Genomic DNA, 21,288 nt, shown 5'->3' with positions numbered 1-21,288 from the left:
ATAGCAAAGATCAATAAAACTAAAAGCTGGTTCTTTGAGAAGATAAACAAAATTGATAAACCACTAGCCAGACTCATCAAGAAAAAAAGGGAGAAGACTCAAATCAATAGAATTAGAAATGAAAAAGGAGAGGTAACAACTGACACTGCAGAGATAAAAGAGATCATGAGAGATTACTACAAGCAACTCTATGCCAATAAAATGGACAATCTGGAAGAAATGGACAAATTCTTAGAAATGCACAACCTGCCAAGACTGAATCAGGAAGAAATAGAAAATATGAACAGACCAATCACAAGCACTGAAATTGAAACTGTGATTAAAAATCTTCCAACAAAGAAAAGTCCAGGACCAGATGGCTTCACAGGCGAATTCTATCAAACATTTAGAGAACAGCTAACACCTATCCTTCTCAAACTCTTCCAAAATATAGCAGAGGGAGGACCACTCCCTAACTCCTTCTACGAGGCCACCATCACCTTGATACCAAAACCAGACAAGGATGTCACAAAGAAAGAAAACTACAGGCCAATATCACTGATGAACATAGATGCAAAAATCCTCAACAAAATACTAGCAAACAGAATCCAACAGCACATTAAAAGGATCATACACCATGATCAAGTGGGGTTTATTCCAGGAATGCAAGGATTCTTCAATATATGCAAATCTATCAATGTGATACACCATATTAACAAATTGAAGGAGAAAAACCATATGATCATCTCAATAGATGCAGAGAAAGCTTTTGACAAAATTCAACACCCATTTATGATAAAAACCCTGCAGAAAGTAGGCATAGAGGGAACTTTCCTCAACATAATAAAGGCCATATATGAAAAGCCTACAGCAAACATCATCCTCAATGGTGAAAAACTGAAAGCATTTCCACTAAGATCAGGAACAACACAAGGTTGCCCACTCTCACCACTATTATTCAACATAGTTTTGGAAGTTTTAGCCACAGCAATCAGAGAAGAAAAGGAAATAAAAGGAATCCAAATTGGAAAAGAACAAGTAAAGCTGTCACTGTTTGCAGATGACATGATCCTATACATAGAGAACCCTAAAGATGCTACCAGAAAACTACTAGAGCTCATCAATGAATTTGGTAAAGTGGCAGGATACAAAATTAATGCACAGAAATCTCTGGCATTCCTATATACTAATGATGAAAAATCTGAAAGTGAAATCAAGAAAACACTCCCATTTACCATTGCAACAAAAAGAATAAAATATCTAGGAATAAACCTACCTAAGGAGACAAAAGACCTGTATGCAGAAAATTATAAGACACTGATGAAAGAAATTAAAAATGATACAAATAGGTGGAGAGATATACCATGTTCTTGGATTGGAAGAATCAACATTGTGAAAATGACTCTACTACCCAAAGCAATCTATAGATTCAATGCAATCCCTATCAAACTACCACTGGCATTTTTCACAGAACTAGAACAAAAAATTTCACAATTTGTATGGAAACACAAAAGACCCCGAATAGCCAAAGCAATCTTGAGAACGAAAGAAGGAACTGGAGGAATCAGGCTCCCTGACTTCAGACTATACTACAAAGCTACAGTCATCAAGACGGTATGGTACTGACACAAAAACAGAAAGACAGATCAATGGAACAGGATAGAAAGCCCAGAGATAAACCCACGCACATATGGACACCTTATCTTTGATAAAGGTGGCAGTAATGTACAATGGAGAAAGGACAGCCTCTTCAATAAGTGGTGCTGGGAAAACTGGACAGGTACATGTAAAAGTATGAGATTAGATCACTCCCTAACACCATACACAAAAATAAGCTCAAAATGGATTAAAGACCTAAATGTAAGGCCAGAAACTATCAAACTCTTAGAGGAAAACATAGGCAGAACACTCTATGACATAAATCAAAGCAAGATCCTTTCTGACCCACCTCCTAGAGTAATGGAAATAAAAACAAAAATAAACAAATGGGACCTAATGAAACTTCAAAGCTTTTGCACAGCAAAGGAAACCATAAACAAGACCAAAAGACAACCCTCAGAATGGGAGAAAATATTTGCAAATGAAGCAACCGACAAAGGATTAATCTCCAAAATTTACAAGCAGCTCATGCAGCTCAATAACAAGAAAACAAACAACCCAATCCAAAAATGGGCAGAAGACCTAAATAGACATTTCTCCAAAGAAGATATACAGACTGCCAACAAACACATGAAAGAATGCTCAACATCATTAATCATTAGAGAAATGCAAATCAAAACTACAATGAGATATCATCTCACACCAGTCAGAATGGCCATCATCAAAAAATCTACAAACAATAAATGCTGGAGAGGGTGTGGAGAAAAGGGAACACTCTTGCACTGCTGGTGGGAATGTGAATTGGTTCAGCCACTATGGAGAACAGTATGGAGGTTCCTTAAAAAACTACAAATAGAACTACCATATGACCCAGCAATCCCACTACTGAGCATATACCCTGAGAAAACCAAAATTCAAAAAGAGTCATGTACCAAAATGTTCATTGCAGCTCTATTTACAATAGCCCGGAGATGGAAACAACCTAAGTGCCCGTCATCGGATGAATGGATAAAGAAGATGTGGCACATATATACAATGGAATATTACTCAGCCATAAAAAGAAACGAAATTGAGCTATTGGTAATGAGGTGGATAGACCTAGAGTCTGTCATACAGAGTGAAGTAAGTCAGAAAGAAAAAGACAAATACCGTATGCTAACACATATATATGGAATTTAAGAAAAAAATGTCATGAAGAACCTAGGGGTAAAGCAGGAATAAAGACGCAGACCTCTTAGAGAACGGACTTGAGGTTATGGGGAGGGGGAAGGGTGAGCTGTGACAGGGCGAGAGAGAGTCATGGGCATATACACACTAACAAACGCAGTAAGGTAGATAGCTAGTGGGAAGCAGCCGCATGGCACAGGGATATTGGCTCGGTGCTTTGTGACAGCCTGGAGAGGTGGGATGGGGAGGGTGGGAGGGAGGGAGACGCAACAGGGAAGACATATGGGAACATATGTTTATGTATGACTGATTCACTTTGTTATAAAGCAGAAACTAACACACCATTGTAAAGCAATTATACCCCAATAAAGATGTTAAAAAAAAAAAAAAAAAGCTGGAGCAGCAATTCTCTATCAGACAAAATAGACTCTAATCTAATGACTATTACAAGAGACAAAGAAGGACACTACATAATGATCAAGGAATCAGCCCAAGAAGAAGATATAACAATTCTAAATATTTATGCACCCAACATGCGAGCACCTCAATACATAAGGCAAATGCTAACAGCCATAAAAGGGGAAATCGACAGTAACACAATAATAGTAGGGACTTTAACAGCCCACTTTCACCAATGGACAGATCAACAAAAATGAAAATAAAGAAGGAAACATAAGCTTTAAATGACACAATAAACAAATGGACTTAATAGATATTTATAGGTCATTCCATTCAAAAACAACAGAATACACTTTTTTCTCAAATGATCATGGAACATTCTCCAGGACAGATCATATCTTGGGTCACAAATCAAGCCTTGGTAAATTTAAGAAAATTAAAATCATATCAAGTATCTTTTCTGACCATAATGCTATTAGACTAGATATCAATTACAGGAAAATATTTGGAAAAAATACAAGCACATGCAGGCAAAACAATACACGACTAAATAACCAAGAGATCACTGAAAAAATCAAAGAAGAAATCAAAAAATACCTAGAAACAAATGACAATGAAAACACGAGAACCCAAAACCTATGGGATGCAGCAAAAGCAGTTCCAACAGGGAAGTTTATAGCAATACAAGCTTACCTCAAGAAACAAGAAAAATCTCAAATAAACAACCCAACCGTACACGTAAAGCTATTAGAGAAAGAAGAACAAAAAAATCCAGAAGTTAGCAGAAGGAAAGAAATCATAAAGATCAGATCAGAAATAAATGAAAAAGAAATGAAGAAAACAATAGCAAAGATCAATAAAACTAAAAGGTGGTTCTTTGAGAAGATAAACAAAATTAATAAACCATTAGCCAGACTCATCAAGAAAAAAGGGAGAAGACTCAACTAGAAATGAAAAAGGAGAAGTAACAACTGACACTGCAGAAATACAAAGGATCATGAGTGATTACTATAAGCAACTGTATGCCAATAAAATGGACAATCTGGAAGAAATGGACAAATTCTTAGAAAAGCACAACCACTGGAGACTGAACCAGGAAGAAATAGATAATATAAACAAACCAATCACAAGCACTGAAATTGAGACTGTGATTAACAACCTTCCAACAAACAAAAGCCCAGGACCAGGTGGCTTCCCAGGCGAGTTCTATCAAATATTTAGAGAAGAGCTTAAACCTATCCTTCTCAAACTCTTCCAAAACATAGCAGAGGGAGGAACACTCCCAAACTCATTCTACAAGGCAACCATCACTCTGATAACAAAACCACACAAAGATGTCACAAAGAAAGAAAACTACAGGCGAATATCACTGATGAACATAGATGCAAAAATCCTCAACAAAATACTAGCAAACAGAATCCAACAGCACATTAAAAGGATCATACACCATGATCAAGTGGGGTTATTCCCAGCAATGCAAGGTTTCTTCAATATACACAAATCAATCAATGTGATATACCATATTAACAACTTGAAGGAGAAAAACTATACGATCATCTCAATAGATGAAGAAAAAGCTTTCAACATAATTCAACACCCATTTATGATAAAAACCCTCCAGAAAGTAGGCAAAGAGGGAACTTACTTCAACATAATAAAGGCCATATATGACAAACCCACAGCCAACATCGTTCTCAATGGTGAAAAACTGAAACCATTTCCTCTAAGATCAGGAACAAAACAAGGTTGTCCACTCTCACCACTATTATTCAACACAGTTTTGGAAGTTTTAGCCACAGCAATCAGAGAAGAAAAGGAAATAAAAGGAATCCAAATCAGAAGAGAAGAAGCAAAGCTGTCACTGTTTGCAGATGACATGATACTATATACAGAGATTCCTAAAGATGCTACCAGAAAACTACTAGAGCTAATCAATGAATTTGGGAAAGTAGCAGGATACAGAATTTATGCACAGAAATCTCTTGTATTTCTATACTCTAATGATGAAAAATCTGAAAGAGAAATTAAGGAAAAACTCCCATTTACCACTGCAACAAAATGGATAAAATACCTAGGAATAAATCTACCTAAGGAGACAAAAGACCTGTATGCAGAAAACTATAAGACACTGATGAAGAAATTAAAGATGATACAAACAGACAGAGAGATATACCATGTTCTTGGATTAGAAGAGTCAACATTGTAAAAATGACTATACTACCCAAAGCAATCTACAGATTCACTGCAATCCCTATCAAACTACCACTGGCATTTTTCACAGAACTAGAACAAAAAATTTCACAATTTGTATGGAAACACAAAAGACCCCGAATAGCCAAAGTAATCTTGAGAAAGAAAAACGGAGCTGGAGGAATCAGTCTCCCTGATGTCAGACTATACTACAAAGGTACAGTAATCAAGACAGTATGGTACTGGCACAAAAACAGAAATATAGATTAATGGAACAGGACAGAAGCCCAGAGATAAACCCACGCACATATGGTCATCTTATCATTGATAAAGGAGGGAAGAATACACACTGGGGAAAAGACAGCGTCTTCAATAAGTGGTGCTGGGAAAACTGGACAGCTACATGTAAAAGAATGAAAATTAGAATACTCCCTAACACCATACACAAAAATAAAATCAAAATGGATTAAAGACCTTATGTAAGGCCAGACACTCTAAAGCTCTTAGAGGAAAACATAAGCAGAACACTCTATGACATAAATCACAGCAAGATCCTTTTTGACCCACCTTCTAGAGAAATGGAAATAAAAACAAAAATATACGAATGGGACCTAATGAAACTTCAAAGCTTTTGCACAGTAAGGAAGCCATAAACAAGACGAAAAGACAACCTTCAGAATGGGAAAAAGTATTTGCAAATGAAGCAACGGACAAAGGATTAATCTCCAAAATTTACAAGCAGCTCATTCAGCTCAATATCAAAAAAAGAAACCCAATCCAAAAATGGGCATAAGACCCACACAGACATTTCTCCAAAGAAGATATACAGATTGCCAACAAACACGTAAAAGGATGCTCAACATCACTAATCATTAGAGAAATGCAAATCAAAACTACAATGTGCTTATCACCTCACACCGGTCAGAATGGCCATCATCAAAAAATCTACAAACAATAAATGCTGGAGATGGTGTGGTGAAAAGGGAACCCTCTTGCACTGTTGGTGGGAATGTAAATTGATACAGCCACGATGGAGAACAGTATGGAGGTTCCTTAAAAATTAATAATAGAACTACCATATGGCCCAGCAATCCCACTACTGGGCATATACCCTGACAATACCATAATTCAAAAAGAGTCATGGGGGGGACCTTAAAGATGGCGGAAGAGTAAGACGCGGAGATCACCTTCCTCCCCACAGATACATCAGAAATACATCTACACGTGGAACAACTCCTACAGAACACCTACTGAAGGCTGGCAGAAGACCTCAGACCTCCCAAAAGGCAAGAAACTCCCCACGTACCTGGGTAGGGCAAAAGAAAAAAAAAGAAAAAACAGAGACAAAAGAATAGGGACGGCACCTGCACCAGTGGGAGGGAGCTGTGAAGGAGGAAAAGTTTCCACACTCTAGGAAGCCCCTTCGCGGGCGGAGACTGCGGGAGGCGGAGGGGGAACTTCGAAGCCGCAGAGGAGTGCACAGCAACGGGTGCGGAGGGCAAAGCGGGGAGATTCCCGCACAGAGGATCGGTGCCGACTGGCACTCACCAGCCCGAGAGGCTTGTCTGCTCACCCGCCGGGGCGGGCGGGGCTGCGGGGCTGCCAGCTGAGGCTCTGAGACTCGGGTTTCGGTTTCCGACGGAGCGCAGGGAGAGGACTGGGGTTGGCGGCTTGAACATAGCCTGAAGGGGTTAGTGCACCACGGCTACCCCGGAGGGAGTCCGGAGAAAAGTCTGCACCTGCCGAAGAGGCAACAGACTTTTTCTTCCCTCTTTGTTTCCTGGTGCGTGAGGAGAGGGGTTTAAGAACGCTGCTTAAAGGAACTGCAGAGATGGGCGCGAGCCGCGGCTAAAAGCGCGGACCCCAGAGACGGGCACGAGCCGCGGCTAAAAGCGCGGACCCCAGAGACGGGCGGGAGACGCTAAGGCTGCTGCTGCCGCCACCGAGGGGCCTGTGTGCGAGCACAGGTCACTATCCACACCCCTCTTCCGCGGAGCCTGTGCAGCCCGCCACTGCCACGTTCCCGGGATCCAGGGACAACTTCCCCGGGAGAACACACGGCGGGCCTCAGGCTGGTGCAACGTCACGCCGGCCTTTGCCGCCGCAGGACCGCCCCGCACGCAGTGCCCCTCCCTCCCCGCCGGCCTGAGTGCGCCAGAGCCCCCGAATCAGCGGCTCCTTTAACCCCGTCCTGTCTGAGCAGAAAACAGACGCCCTCCAGCGACCTACACACAGACGCAGGGCCAAATCCAAAGCTGAGCCCCGATGAGCTGTGAAACAAAGAAGAGAAAGGGAAATCTCTCCCAGCAGCCTCAGAAGCAGCGGATTAAAGCTCCACAATCAACTTGATGTACCCTGCATCTGTGGAATACATGAAGAGACAACCAATCATCCCAAATTAAGGAAGTGGACTTTAGGAGCAAGATCTATGATTTTTTTCCCTTTTCCTCTTTTTGTGAATGTGTATGTGTATGCTTCTGTGTGAGATCTTGTCTGTATAGTCTTGCTTCCACCATTTGCCCTAGGGTTCTATCCGTCCATGGTTTTCTTTTTAATTTTTTTCTTAATAATTAATTTTAATAATGTTATTATACTTTATTTTCGTTCTTTCTTTCTTTCTTTCTTTCCTTCGTTCCTTCCCTCCTTTAGACAACGAATCATCCCAAATTGAGGAGGTGGTCTCTGACAGCAAGATTTATGATTTTTCCCCCTTTACCTCTTTTTGTGAGGGTGTATGTGTATGCTTCTGTGTAAGATTTTGTCTGTATAGCTTTGCTTCCAACATTTGTCCTAAGGTTCTATCCGTCCCTTTTTTTTTTTCTAAATAAGAATTTTTAATTCAATACCTTTATTATACTTTATTTTTACTGTATCTTCTGTCTTTTTTCCTTCTTTCGCTCCTTCCTTCCTTCCTCCCTCCCTCCCTCCCTCCCTTTCTTTCCTTCTTGCCTTCTTTCCTTCGTTGCTTCTTTCTTTCTTCCTTCCTTCCTTCCTTCCCTCCTTTCCTTCTTTCTTTCCTCATATTTCTACTAATTCTCTCTACTTTTTATCCCTTTTATTCTGAGCCGTGTGGATGAAAGGCTCTTGGTGCTCCAGCCAGGAGTCAGGGCTCTGCCTCTGAGGTAGGAGAGCCAACTTCAGGACACTGGTCAACAAGAGACCTCCCAGCTCCACATAATATCAAGCGGTGAAAATCTCCCAGAGACCTCCATCTTAACACCAGCACCCAGCTTCACTTAATGACCAGCAAGCCACAGTGCTGGACAACCTATGCCAAACAACTAGCAAAACAGGAACACAACCCCACCCATTAGCAGAGAGGCTGCCTAAAATCATAAGGCCACAGACACCCCAAAACACACCACCAGACGTGAACCTGCCCACTAGAGAGACAAGATCCAGCCTCATCCACCACAACACAGGCACTAGTCCCCTCCACCAGGAAGCCTACACAACCCACTGAACCAACCTTAGCCACTGGAGACAGACATCAAAAACAGCGGGAACTACGAACCTGCAGTCTGCAAAAAGGAGACCCCAAACACAGTAAGATAAGCAAAATGAGAAGACAGAAAAAAACACAGCAGATAAAGGAGCAAGATAAAATGCACCAGACTTAACAAATGAAGAGGAAATAGGCAGTCTACCTGAAAGAGAATTCAGAATAATGATAGTAAGGTTGATCCGAAATCTTGGAAATAGAATGGACAAAATGCAAGAAACATTTAACAAGGACCTAGAAGAACTAAAGATGAAACAAGCAACGATGAACAGCACAATAAATGAAATTAAAAATACTCCAGAAGGGATCAATAGCAGAATACCTGAGGCAGAAGAACGGATAAGTGACCTGGAAGATAAAATAGTGGAAATAACTACTGCAGAGCAGAATAAAGAAAAAAGAATGAAAAGAATTAAGGAGAGTCTCAGAGACCTCTGGGACAACATTAAACGCACCAACATTCGAATTATAGGGGTTCCAGAAGAAGAAGAGAAAAAGAAAGGGACTGAGAAAATATTTGAAGAGATTATACTTGAAAACTTCCCTAATATGGGAAAGGAAATAGTTAATCAAGTCCAGGAAGCACAGAGAGTCCCACACAGGATAAATCCAAGGAGAAATACGCCAAGACACATATTAATCAAACTGTCAAAAATTAAATACAAAGAAAGCATAGTAAAAGCAGCAAGGGAAAAACAACAAATAACACACAAGGGAATCCCCATAAGGTTAACAGCTGATCTCTCAGCAGAAACCCTACAAGCCAGAAGGGAGTGGCAGGACATACTGAAGGTGATGAAGGAGAAAAACCTGCAACCAAGACTACTCTACCCAGCAAGGATCTCATTCAGATTTGATGGAGAAATTAAAACCTTTACAGACAAGCAAAAGCTGAGAGAGTTCAGCACCACCAAACCAGCTTTACAACAAATGCTAAAGGAACTTCTCTAGACAAGAAACACAAGAGAAGGAAAAGACCTATAATAATGAACCCAAAACAATTTAGAAAATGGGAATAGGAACATACATATCGATAATTACCTTAAATGTAAATGGACTAAATGCTCCCACCAAAAGACACAGATTGGCTGAATGGATACAAAAATAAGACCCTTATATATGCTGTCTACAAGAGACCCACTTCAGACCTAGAGACACATACAGACTGAAAGTAAGGGGATGGAAAAAGGTATTCCATGAAAATGTAAACCAAAAGAAAGCTGGAGTAGCAATTCTCATATCAGACAAAATAGACTTTAAAATAAGGACTATTAAAAGAGACAAAGAAGGACACTACATAATGATCAAGGGATCGATCCAAGAAGAAGATATAACAATTGTAAATATTTATGCACCCAACATAGGAGCACCTCAATACATAAGGCAAATACTAACAGCCATAAAAGGGGAAATCGACAGTAACACATTCATAGTAGGGGACTTAAACACCCCACTTTCACCCATGGACAGATCATCCAAAATGAAAATAAATAAGGAAACCCAAGCTTTAAATGATACATTAAACAAGATGGACTTAATTGATATTTATAGGACACTCCATCCAAAAACAACAGAATACACATTTTTCTCAAGTGCTCATGGAACATTCTCCAGGATAGATCATATCTTGGGTCACATATCAAGCCTTGGTAAATTTAACAAAATTGAAATTGTATCAAGTATCTTTGCTGACCACAACGCCATGAGACTAGATATCAATTACAGGAAAAGATCTGTAAAAAATACAAACACATGGAGGCTAAACAATACACTACTTAATAATGAAGTGATCACTGAAGAAATCAAAGAGGAAATCAAAAAATACCTAGAAACAAATGACAATGGAGACACAATGACCCAAAACCTATGGGATGCAGCAAAAGCAGTTCTAAGGGGGAAGTTTATAGCAATACAAGCCCACCTTAAGAAGCAGGAAACATCTCAAATAAACAACCTAACCTTGCACCTCAAGCAATTAGAGAAAGAAGAACAAAAAAACCCCAAAGCTAGCAGAAGGAAAGAAATCATAAAAATCAGATCAGAAATAAATGAAAAAGAAATGAAGGAAACAATAGCAAAGATCAATAAAACTAAAGCTGGTTCTTTGAGAAGATAAACAAATAGATAAACCACTAGCCAGACTCATCAAGAAAAAAAGGGAGAAGACTCAAATCAATAGAATTAGAAATGAAAAAGGAGAGGTAAAAACTGACACTGCAGAAATAAAAAAGATCATGAGAGATTACTACAAGCAACTCTATGCCAATAAAATGGACAATCTGGAAGAAATGGACAAATTCTTAGAAATGCACAACCTGCCACTGAATCAGGAACAAATAGAAAATATGAGCAGACCAATCACAAGCACTGAAATTGAAACTGTGATTAAAAATCTTCCAACAAACAAAAGCTCAGGACCAGATGGCTTCACAGGCGAATTCTATCAAACATTTAGAGAAGAGCTAACACCTATCCTTCTCAAACTTTTCCAAAATATAGCAGAGGGAGGAACACTCCCAAATTCCTTCTACGAGGCCACCATCAGCTTGATACCAAAACGAGACAAGGATGTCACAAAGAAAGAAAACTACAGGCCAATATCACTGATGAACACAGATGCAAAAATCCTCAACAGAATACTAGAAAACAGATTCCAACAGCACATTAAAAGGATCATACACCATGATCAAGTGGGGTTTATTCCAGGAATGCAAGGATTCTTCAATATATGCAAATCTATCAATGTGATACACCATATTAACAAATTGAAGGAGAAAAACCATATGATCATCTCAATAGATGCAGAGAAAGCTTTTGACAAAATTCAACACCCATTTATGATAAAAACCCTGCAGAAAGTAGGCATAGAGGGAACTTTCCTCAACATAATAAAGGCCATATATGAAAAGCCTACAGCAAACATCATCCTCAATGGTGAAAAACTGAAAGCATTTCCACTAAGATCAGGAACAACACAAGGTTGCCCACTCTCATACTCTTATTCAACATAGTTTTGGAAGTTTTAGCCACAGCAATCAGAGAAGAATAGGAAATAAAAGGAATCCAAATCGGAAAAGAAGAAGTAAAGCTATCACTGTTTGCAGATGACATGATCCTATACATAGAGAATCCTAAAGATGCTAGCAGAAAACTACTAGAGCTCATCAATGAATTTGGTAAAGTAGCAGGAAACAAAATTAATGCACAGAAATCTCTGGCATTCCTATATACTAATGATGAAAAATCTGAAAGTGAAATCAAGAAAACACTCCCATTTACCATTGCAACAAAAAGAATAAAATATCTAGGAATAAACCTACCTAAGGAGACAAAAGACCTGTATGCAGAAAATTATAAGACACTGATGAAAGAAATTAAAAATGATACAAATAGGTGGAGAGATATACCATGTTCTTGGATTGGAAGAATCAACATTGTGAAAATGACTCTACTACCCAAAGCAATCTATAGATTCAATGCAATCCCTATCAAACTACCACTGGCATTTTTCACAGAACTAGAACAAAAAATTTCACAATTTGTATGGAAACACAAAAGACCCCGAATAGCCAAAGCAATCTTGAGAATGAAAGAAGGAACTGGAGGAATCAGGCTCCCTGACTTCAGACTATACTACAAAGCTACAGTAATCAAGACGGTATGGTACTGACACAAAAACAGAAAGATAGATCAATGGAACAGGATAGAAAGCCCAGAGATAAACCCACGCACATATGGACACCTTATCTTTGATAAAGGTGGCAGTAATGTACAATGGAGAAAGGACAGCCTCTTCAATAATTGGTGCTGAGAAAACTGGACAGGTACATGTAAAAGTATGAGATTAGATCACTCCCTAACACCATACACAAAAGTAAGCTCAAAATGGATTAAAGACCTAAATGTAAGGCCAGAAACTATCAAACTCTTAAAGGAAAACACAGGCAGAACACTCTATGACATAAATCACAGCAAGATCCTTTCTGACCCACCTCCTAGAGTAATGGAAATAAAAACAAAAATAAACAAATGGGACCTAATGAAACTTCAAAGCTTTTGCACAGCAAAGGAAACCATAAACAAGACCAAAAGACAACCCTCAGAATGGGAGAAAATATTTGCAAATGAAGCAACCAACAAAGGATTAATCTCCAAAATTTACAAGCAGCTCATGCAGCTCAATAACAAAAAAACAAACAACCCAATCCAAAAATGGGCCAAAGACCTAAATAGACATTTCTCCAAAGAAGATATACAGACTGCCAACAAACACATGAAAGAATGCTCAACATCATTAATCATTAGAGAAATGCAAATCAAAACTACAATGAGATATCATCTCACACCAGTCAGAATGGCCATCATCAAAAAATCTACAAACAATAAATGCTGGAGAGGGTGTGGAGAAAAGGGAACACTCTTGCACTGCTGGTGGGAATGTGAATTGGTTCAGCCACTATGGAGAACAGTATGGAGGTTCCTTAAAAAACTACAAATAGAACTACCATATGACCCAGCAATCCCACTACTGGGCATATACCCTGAGAAAACCAAAATTCAAAAAGAGCCATGTACCAAAATGTTCATTGCAGCTCTATTTACAATAGCCCGGAGATGGAAACAACCTAAGTGCCCATCATCGGATGAATGGATAAAGAAGATGTGGCACATATATACAATGGAATATTACTCAGCCATAAAAAGAAACGAAATTGAGCTATTTGTAATGAGGTGGATAGACCTAGAGTCTGTCATACAGAGTGAAGTAAGTCAGAAAGAAAAAGACAAATACTGTATGCTAACACATATATATGGAATTTAAGAAAAAAAAATGTCATGAAGAATCTAGGGGTAATGCAGGAATAAAGACGCAGACCTCGTAGAGAACGGACTTGAGGTTATGGGGGGGGGAGGTGAGCTGTGACGGGGCGGGAGGGAGTCATGGGCATATGACATACACACTAACAAACATAGTACGGTAGATAGCTAGTGGGAAGCAGCCGCACGGCATGGGGATATTGGCTCGGTGCTTTGTGACAGCCTGGAGGGGTGGGATGGGGACGGTGGGAGAGAGGGAGACGCAAGAGGGAGGACATATGGGAACATATGTTTATGTATGACTGATTCACTTTGTTGTGGGGCAGAAACTAACACACCATTGTAAAGCAATTATACCCCAATAAAGATGTTAAAAAAAAAAGAATAAAACAAAATAACAGTAAAGGGGACCCAGGTAGTATCTGGGTTACAGATGGGACAAGCAGAAAATTTCATTACTGTAAATATATGAAACCATGAAAGGATGGAGTTGGAAAATAGGATGGCAGGGTAGGGCAGAGGGACCTGGAAGGCCCAGCAGGGGCGGAACGGTCTGCTGGACTGGTGGGTGGGGGAGGGGCTGTGGACACACCCTCTCCATGTTGTCCCCTCCCCCACACTCAGAAACCCTTTGTGACTCTTCAGTGCTCTGTGATGCAGGCCTGGGACTGCACTCGCACTCTCAGTGCTCAGTGTGTTCAGGCAGTCTTGCGGTTCAGAAATGGGATTCAGAGAATGGAATGTTCTCTCATTTTTGAACAGCGTTATCGACCCATATCTGAGCTGTGACTCAACATCCTTGGATATTTACCGAAACCTCATCGTCCTGTGCGAGTTGGTGTTGCTTCTTCTGTTGCTGTGGTACCTGGTGAGCTTGCCATTTTCACCTACCTTCAGTAAAACCAAAGACATCCGAAAGGTAAGCAGCCCTGGGTGAGCCCCCAACAGAGACTCTTTGTTGTTGTTTTCATTTCTATTCCCACATTTTAAAATGAGATTGGTTGGCTCAGAGAGACACCTAAGGTGGGAATTTCAAGGAGAGGATAGAACATCATCCTCCTAGGGAAAGAAGCCAGGCAGGGCTAGGGGTTCAGGGAGGACTAAGGCTTCCAGTTGAAGCCCATGTCCCGTCTGAGTGTTTGGAGGACACCAGGATAAAATCCCAAACAGCAATTTTGTGGTCCTAGGTTGGGTTATTTAGAGAGTGTGGGATCTCTGCATGAGAACAGAGTTCCCCATTGCTTGATCATGAGTACATTCTCACGTCAGGCATCACTCGACAACGCCTTCCTTTGTGCTGGGCTGATCAGAGCAGCAATGCTGAGCCTCTGAGCAGAGGCTGGAGCCTGAGCTCCAGGATACAGGGTCCCATCTGAGGGACATGGACGTGACTGTTGGCCTCAGATGCTATGCCCTCCTTGGGCAGATGACTTCTGACTGGGAATATCAAGTGTGGATCTCATAGACAAAAGTCCTTCTTTGAGTTTGTCAAAGAAGAAAAAAATCGAAAGCATTTTAAGCCTTTAAAATTGATAAAAGGAAGGAACATAAAGTTCTATTAATTAAAATAGAGTCATATTATTCATGGGTAATGAATATCTGAGTTTCCTAGAGAGGAGTGAGAGAAATGAGCCCCAGCCCTTCATTCTTTTCTTTTTGTTCTCAGCGTCAGGGCAGAGCCAAGAGGAGAAGGAAAGGTGGAACACCGAAAGGTAAGGTTCTGCCTATCCCAGCTGAACTCTCCAAGGGTGACCCTTCCTGCCTTTTCCATGACATCCAAGGTCCCTGATCTCTGAGGATGTCAACTGCTAGATACAGTTTCTCTCAGAAACCAGAGTTCTCAGAGGAGAGGCTTGTGGGAGGGCAGTCAGAGCCTGAGACACTGCTCAGATTCCCTGCTCTGCTCATCGCTGGGCATGAACCAGTGATGGACCTGGGCAATGGGTGTTTCCCAACAGGTGGCCATGTGAGATGTCAAGAGTCAGAACTTCTGTGTCCTGACTTTGTAAAAGTCCTTTGACTTCCTGGATGATCAGATCCCTCTCTAAGGCAACACTGATCTCTGGGCTTCACATGGTGGTTTTGAGCATCACATGAGATAAAATGCATGTGAAAGTACTTTACAAGAAGCAACATACACATGTTAATATCGTTGACCATTTGACCTCATCTACTAATTCTTGGGTCTTTCAGAGTCTAAGACCCCAAGGGTTTCCCGTAAGGGGACTCCTTTATTATACCTATGCTTCTACCTTCATTACATATAACCCACTCTCCTGGTTTCTCAGGTTGGAGATGTCACCAGACAGAAATAGAGGAGAAAACGAAGCTGATTTCTATTCTGAAAAGGTGACTAACTAGTCTTTCCCCTTCTTTCCTGATCCCTCCTTAGCATGTTCTATGCAATTCCAGGGATTCAGTGCAACCTGCTGTAGTCATGGCAGGGGGTAGCACAGGAATGAGTATGTGATGAAGGCCTTGAGGTGAGGGCTGTTGAGCATGTTGTGAACTCATGGATGTGGAGCAATGTGAAGGGGCCGCAGGCTTCAAATGACCCCACCGCTGCCAGGCCAGCAGGTCCCCCTTTCCTTATTCTGGTCCTGGTTGCATCTTTGTACTTCCTGTCTTCTGCAGCCTCCTGGGCCAGCACGATGACAACACCCGCATTCATCGGCTCTTATGTCCAGACCCCTTCTGTGAGGTGTGTAATAATGCAACTGCTGAGATCAATCGGCTGCTACTCCCAGGGGCCCTGGAAGATTCTGCTTCCTCTGTGTCCCCCTTGGCTTCCACAGCTCCTGTGACTGAGTCGTCATTTACTCTGTCCGTTGCCTTCTCAACAGTCCCTCCAAGAGACCTAACACCAGCCTCTCTTCTTGAGCCTTCCCCACTGCCCCCCTCCGTTCTCTCCCCTAGCCCAATGACCCCCTTAGTTGACTCTTTTTCACCCTCCCCATTGGGTCATTCTCTGGCACCAGAGCCTTTTCCTTCCTTGGATTCCGAATTCCCAGTGGACTATTCCCCACCCCAACCCCTTGCCTTTCCCCCTCTCCTACCACATGACACTCAGACAGCAGATCCTGTTCTCCCACGAGAGGCCACTTTGTCTCCGGATACCGTTTTCTCTCTTGACCCCACCCTTTCCCAAGATATCAATCCCCTATCAGATTTGGCCCAGGCAATGAATCACCCCGATTCTTTTGCTTGTCATCATGCACCACCAACTCTGATGTCTCTTTCACCACAGCCAGAGTGCACTTTATCTGTGACTCAATCTGTGACTCCAGAACAGGAGAACTTATCTCCAGATAGCTCTGGTGGGTTATCCACTTGCGTGTCAACAATCAGAGGCACTGAGCATTCAAGCCTGTCAATTGCAGACTTCTCCTGGCGGCAAGCTCATGCCAAAGACTCATTCCCTTCCACGTTGGCACAATGTGATTTCAATCAGGAGTTTCTTGACCTCCATTCTTCAGAGGCCTCTTTTGGGGGAGACCCTGCAGCCAACCTTGTAGAGCCTGGTAACCTCTCATTTCTCAGCCCTGATGTCCTGGCACTCCTGGAGAGACAAGTCCAAAAGAGGAGGGATTTCCTGATGTGCAAGGAAAAGGAAAAGGAAAAAGATTCTTTTCCAGAACAACTTAGGCCAGACTACCAACGAAATTCTTCGTGGAAAATGTTAGAGTCAACTGCTGATAAGCATGACTCGGCAGTCTGCCTTCCCTTTTGGAGCAGCAGAGACAAATCAGAGGAGCTGCATGTGCGTCAGCAGCCCCCATATCCTAAGACCCTGGAGGACCATTTACAGCAAAAACATATCCAGTTCTTCTGGGGTCTCCCGTCTCTGCACAGCGAGTCCTTGCCCTCTGCTGTTCATGTCTTGGCTGACAGTTCCTCAATCTTTATTTTCAATAGAAACTCGAATGCCTCCACAGGCCAAGAATCACCAGTGCTTCCTGATCCCCTGCCTCTGTCCTTGCCTGAGCCCTTGCCTCAAACCCTGCCTCAATCTCAGCCCCTACCTCTCACTCAGGTCCAGTCCCAGGCCGACCCTCAGTCTCCACTCCCAGTCATACCATCTGATCCTCTACCCCAGATCAGGACCTATGGAGAAAGTTTCCACAGACCTCAGGATGAGTCCGAGTCTCTCTCCTCATCTGAAATTCAACAGCTGGAATGGAACATTTTGCAGAAACAACAGGAAAATTTGTGGGGTTTACCCTCTGTGGTCCAAAGATCTTGGGAAGACTTTTGTCCATCAGCTCCTAACACTCCTCGCCACCGGGCCCCCCAGGCCCATGTTTCAATCTCCATCCTTCCTGGGGAGTTTCCTCTCGGTGATGAAGTTCGGAAGAAACTAGAGCATCACCTTCGAAAGAGGCTCATCCAACACCGGTGGGGCCTGCCCCGCAGAATCTACGAGTCTGTGTCACTGATATTGCCTCCAAATGGTTTTTCAGAGGCATCTGAGTCGGTGAGCAATAATGGAGTCTCACTGATCTCTGGGTTTAAGGGTCAGAGTAGCAAAAATGGAAATGTTGGATTGAGCCAAACTGGAGGCTTCCATGAGAGGAGCTCAGAAATGTTCCAGCTAGAGGAAGGTGTGGGGAAGGATCTGGGACACAGCCTAGAGAATGGCCCAAAAGATCACCTGTTGAATGACCCAAAGAGCTCTTCAGGTAAGGATCTGGGGTATGACTCTGAGAAAGACCTAAAGAGTCAGATGGTGAGTCTCTCAGAGAAAAATCCAAGGATGTCAGCAGAGAGTCTAGGTCAGAGACAACTTCAAAATGTCCTAAAAGTACATTTGAACAAGAAGTTTGGAGAAATAAATGAGGGTCGGCTCCCTGGGACTGTGCATAATTCATGGCATGCTATCAAGCAAACATTGCTTCTTTCTGTGAAATCCCACACCCAAACAAAACAGAGAAGTGTGCCATCATCAGTGGGTGCGGCCTACTCCCTGAATACCTTCCAGGACCTGACTTTTGTTGATTCCAGTACACAACAGATGCTGGAAGCCCATATTAAAAGGTTTCGTATGAGGATGTTGTGGGCCCTTCCCCGCAAGGTCCTTGAATCCATACAGATCTTTAAATTGAAAGATGCCTCATCCCAGTCCTTGTCTCATGCCAACTTGCCCTCCTCAACCAATGTGATTTCTGAGGCAGACTCCAAATCTGGGAGCTTCAAGTCCTTTAGAGGAAGCTCTGACTCTCTCCATGGAGACAAAGCGGGAACAACAAATTCAGCCCCTGTCCTGGATCGTTCTCTCCCTGCCACCTCACCTGTGGGCAAAGGAGGACAGAGGGTCCTGAGACAATCACGCTCTGATGTCAACCGTAGGCTGGCAGAGGATGTTCAGAGAATTAAGGATGCCAGACAGACTCCTCTGTCTGTTTCACTCTCCATCACAGGGAAAGCAGGTCCTAGACAGACTCAACTAGCCAACAGATATCCCCAAAAGCTGCTTGCAAAGCAAGCTGGGGCCAGATATGAGCCGAAGCATAGGAGTGTGAGTTCCAGTGATAAAGGAGAAATGCAACGGGGCAAAAAGGTGGAGAAGTCAGAACCTGTTTCCATGCCCAAATTGTCTAGGGAGGTATTCGCGGCTGAGGAGCCTGATCCTCTTCAATTAAAAACTAGTGACATGGTGACAACTAGCAAGCCAGGGAGCGCCCAAATGATAAATGTGAATGAGAATAAAGCAGAAACTACCATGACCACTGGAAGCCCCCCACCCAAATTACCAGTTCGCCAAGATCCTAAATCATTAGACCTTAAAGAACAACTGTTCCGTGAGTTAAACTTTAAACTGGAGAACAGGGAGCATAGCCAGGCTCAAGGCCAACCCACTGACACATCCCTTGCTTCAGATAACTTGACTTACGAGGCCTCACTGACTCATGCCCAAGGTGTCTCAGGTGGGGACATGGGAGCTTCCCAGGTGCTGCATGTCCATTTGGAGGACAGAGGAATCAGGATGGAGCAGCAGCAGAAACCTTGGGCCACTAAGCAGGATAAGAACTTCCCACCAACTGCAAAGAGAGTGAGCCCTCTGGAGCCCAAGGCAAAAGAGCTTGATGGAGGGGATAAAGGCTTGGGGACATCCCAACTTAGGAGGAAGAGTTTCCCTACTCAGGAGAAGGTACTAGGGCAGACACGTGTGAGCAAGTCTTCCCAGACCCTATCACAGAAGGGACAGCCTCTTCCTGAAGGCCATAACGGAAAAAGAATGATGCACTTCTTGCAATGGCTTTATTCTGGGATAAAATACGAAAGTCAAGAAGATGCCCAGGAAAAGGGCAGCCCCATATCAACTGTGCAGAACAGAGGCCTAGTTAAAAGTAAAGCTGCCTTTACTGGGACAACTGAAGCTCAGAAAATCGTGACAGACAACGGGAAGTTCCTAGAGGAGAAACTGGGGTGTCAGCATGCAATTGATGTCACCTGCTCTCAAGGGCCCCGTCCTCCCCCAGTGCAGGTGAGGAAAACTCACCAAAAGGCGGAAGTGCAGGTCCGGACAGAGCCTGTCCAGGGATATCCTGTCAACTACAGGGCTCCCTCCTGTAAAGTGACAAATATCAAGTCCTGCCATCAAATATCAAGTCCTACCTTTGCTGGCCAGAGTTATCCTCCAAGTACAAGACAGATCAGAGATAAGAAGAGACACCCCCAGAAAGTTGTGGCATTCAAGGACCAGCAACTATGTCACAGACATCTCCCACCAGTGTCCCACGGGGAGCCTGTGCCCCATCCAAGCCCCACCCACAGGCGTCAAGCTGGCCAGGCACCCACGGCTGCTCTCAGCACTGCTGAAGGCACTGTGTTTGGACATCGGTCTCTACTCTTTAGACAGAAAACAATTCTCCAGAATTCCCAGGGAGGAAGACTTCCCATCCAGAAATAACTCCTTCCTTGTGGAGATTATTGATTCTCCCAAATAAATAGTTATCTAATAATAGTGTATCTTTTCTGTGTACTGTGTTGGGGGCATGGGTTTTGGGTAACTCAGGGCTTATGTGTAAGGGAAAGGAAGGAGATAGTTCAGCTCTTACCGATTGCTTCCTTTGGCTTTGGCTAAAAGGTGACCAGTCCTCTGGAGTTCTTGCTGAACCCCGCCACCCCACCCCCCGCCCCAAAGCCCATTTCCTCCCTGATGAAATTTGAGGAGATGGGCTTTGTCTTCTGCCGCTTAGCTTAGCCTTAATGAAAATGTATAGCAGCCCACATCTCCCCCCTCACTGAACGCTTTATATCCATTAGAGAAGTAGGGAAGATAGGTCTTTTATACCTGAGGAGCGTTAAGGACAGGTATACTTTCTGAAAATAATGCTGAAGAAGAAACAACAGCTTAATCGTTATTTAGAACTCAGTGACCAGAGGCTCCTACAGGGGGCTGAACCCTGAATGGCACTATTTGGGCGGAGGTGTTGCTCTGCTGGACCCTGGGCTAGTTGCCGTAGGGTCCAGGAACTTTTATGTTATGTGCCCAGTCTCACAATTCTGGCTCCTTTCTCACAGGAAAGTCATATATATGTGCCACTCCTACTCAAAAATATATGCTCCTGCCTGAAATGGAGCGCAGCTACCTCTGAATATGAGTAGCAGCTGCCTTCTAGTTGTTCACCCCT

The 21,288-nt window shown here is 42.6% G+C and overlaps 1 protein-coding gene and 1 long non-coding RNA gene across 2 annotated transcripts in view; one reads left to right on the top strand and one right to left on the bottom strand.

Annotated features, from left to right (window-relative positions):
* LOC307188551 overlaps positions 1–21,288 on the bottom strand; it is a 397,940-nt gene that overhangs the window by 309,483 nt on the left and 67,169 nt on the right. The window lies entirely within an intron of this gene.
* Positions 14,376–20,684, top strand: LOC307189334 (spermatogenesis-associated protein 31D4-like; the record flags this gene model as incomplete). The annotated part of the gene is made up of 4 exons (XM_079927339.1): positions 14,376–14,573; positions 15,321–15,366; positions 15,943–16,003; positions 16,289–20,684. The coding sequence occupies 4 exons, from the start codon at positions 14,376–14,378 to the stop codon at positions 20,562–20,564; spliced, it is 4,581 nt and encodes a 1,526-aa protein (XP_079783465.1). The 3' UTR covers positions 20,565–20,684.

Source organism: Stenella coeruleoalba (assembly GCF_951394435.1).
Source record: "Stenella coeruleoalba genome assembly, chromosome: 7".
In the NCBI taxonomy this organism is placed as follows: Eukaryota; Metazoa; Chordata; class Mammalia; order Artiodactyla; family Delphinidae; genus Stenella; species Stenella coeruleoalba.
Note: the sequence above shows the minus strand (reverse complement) of the source record. Positions and strands in the feature narration are given on the sequence as shown.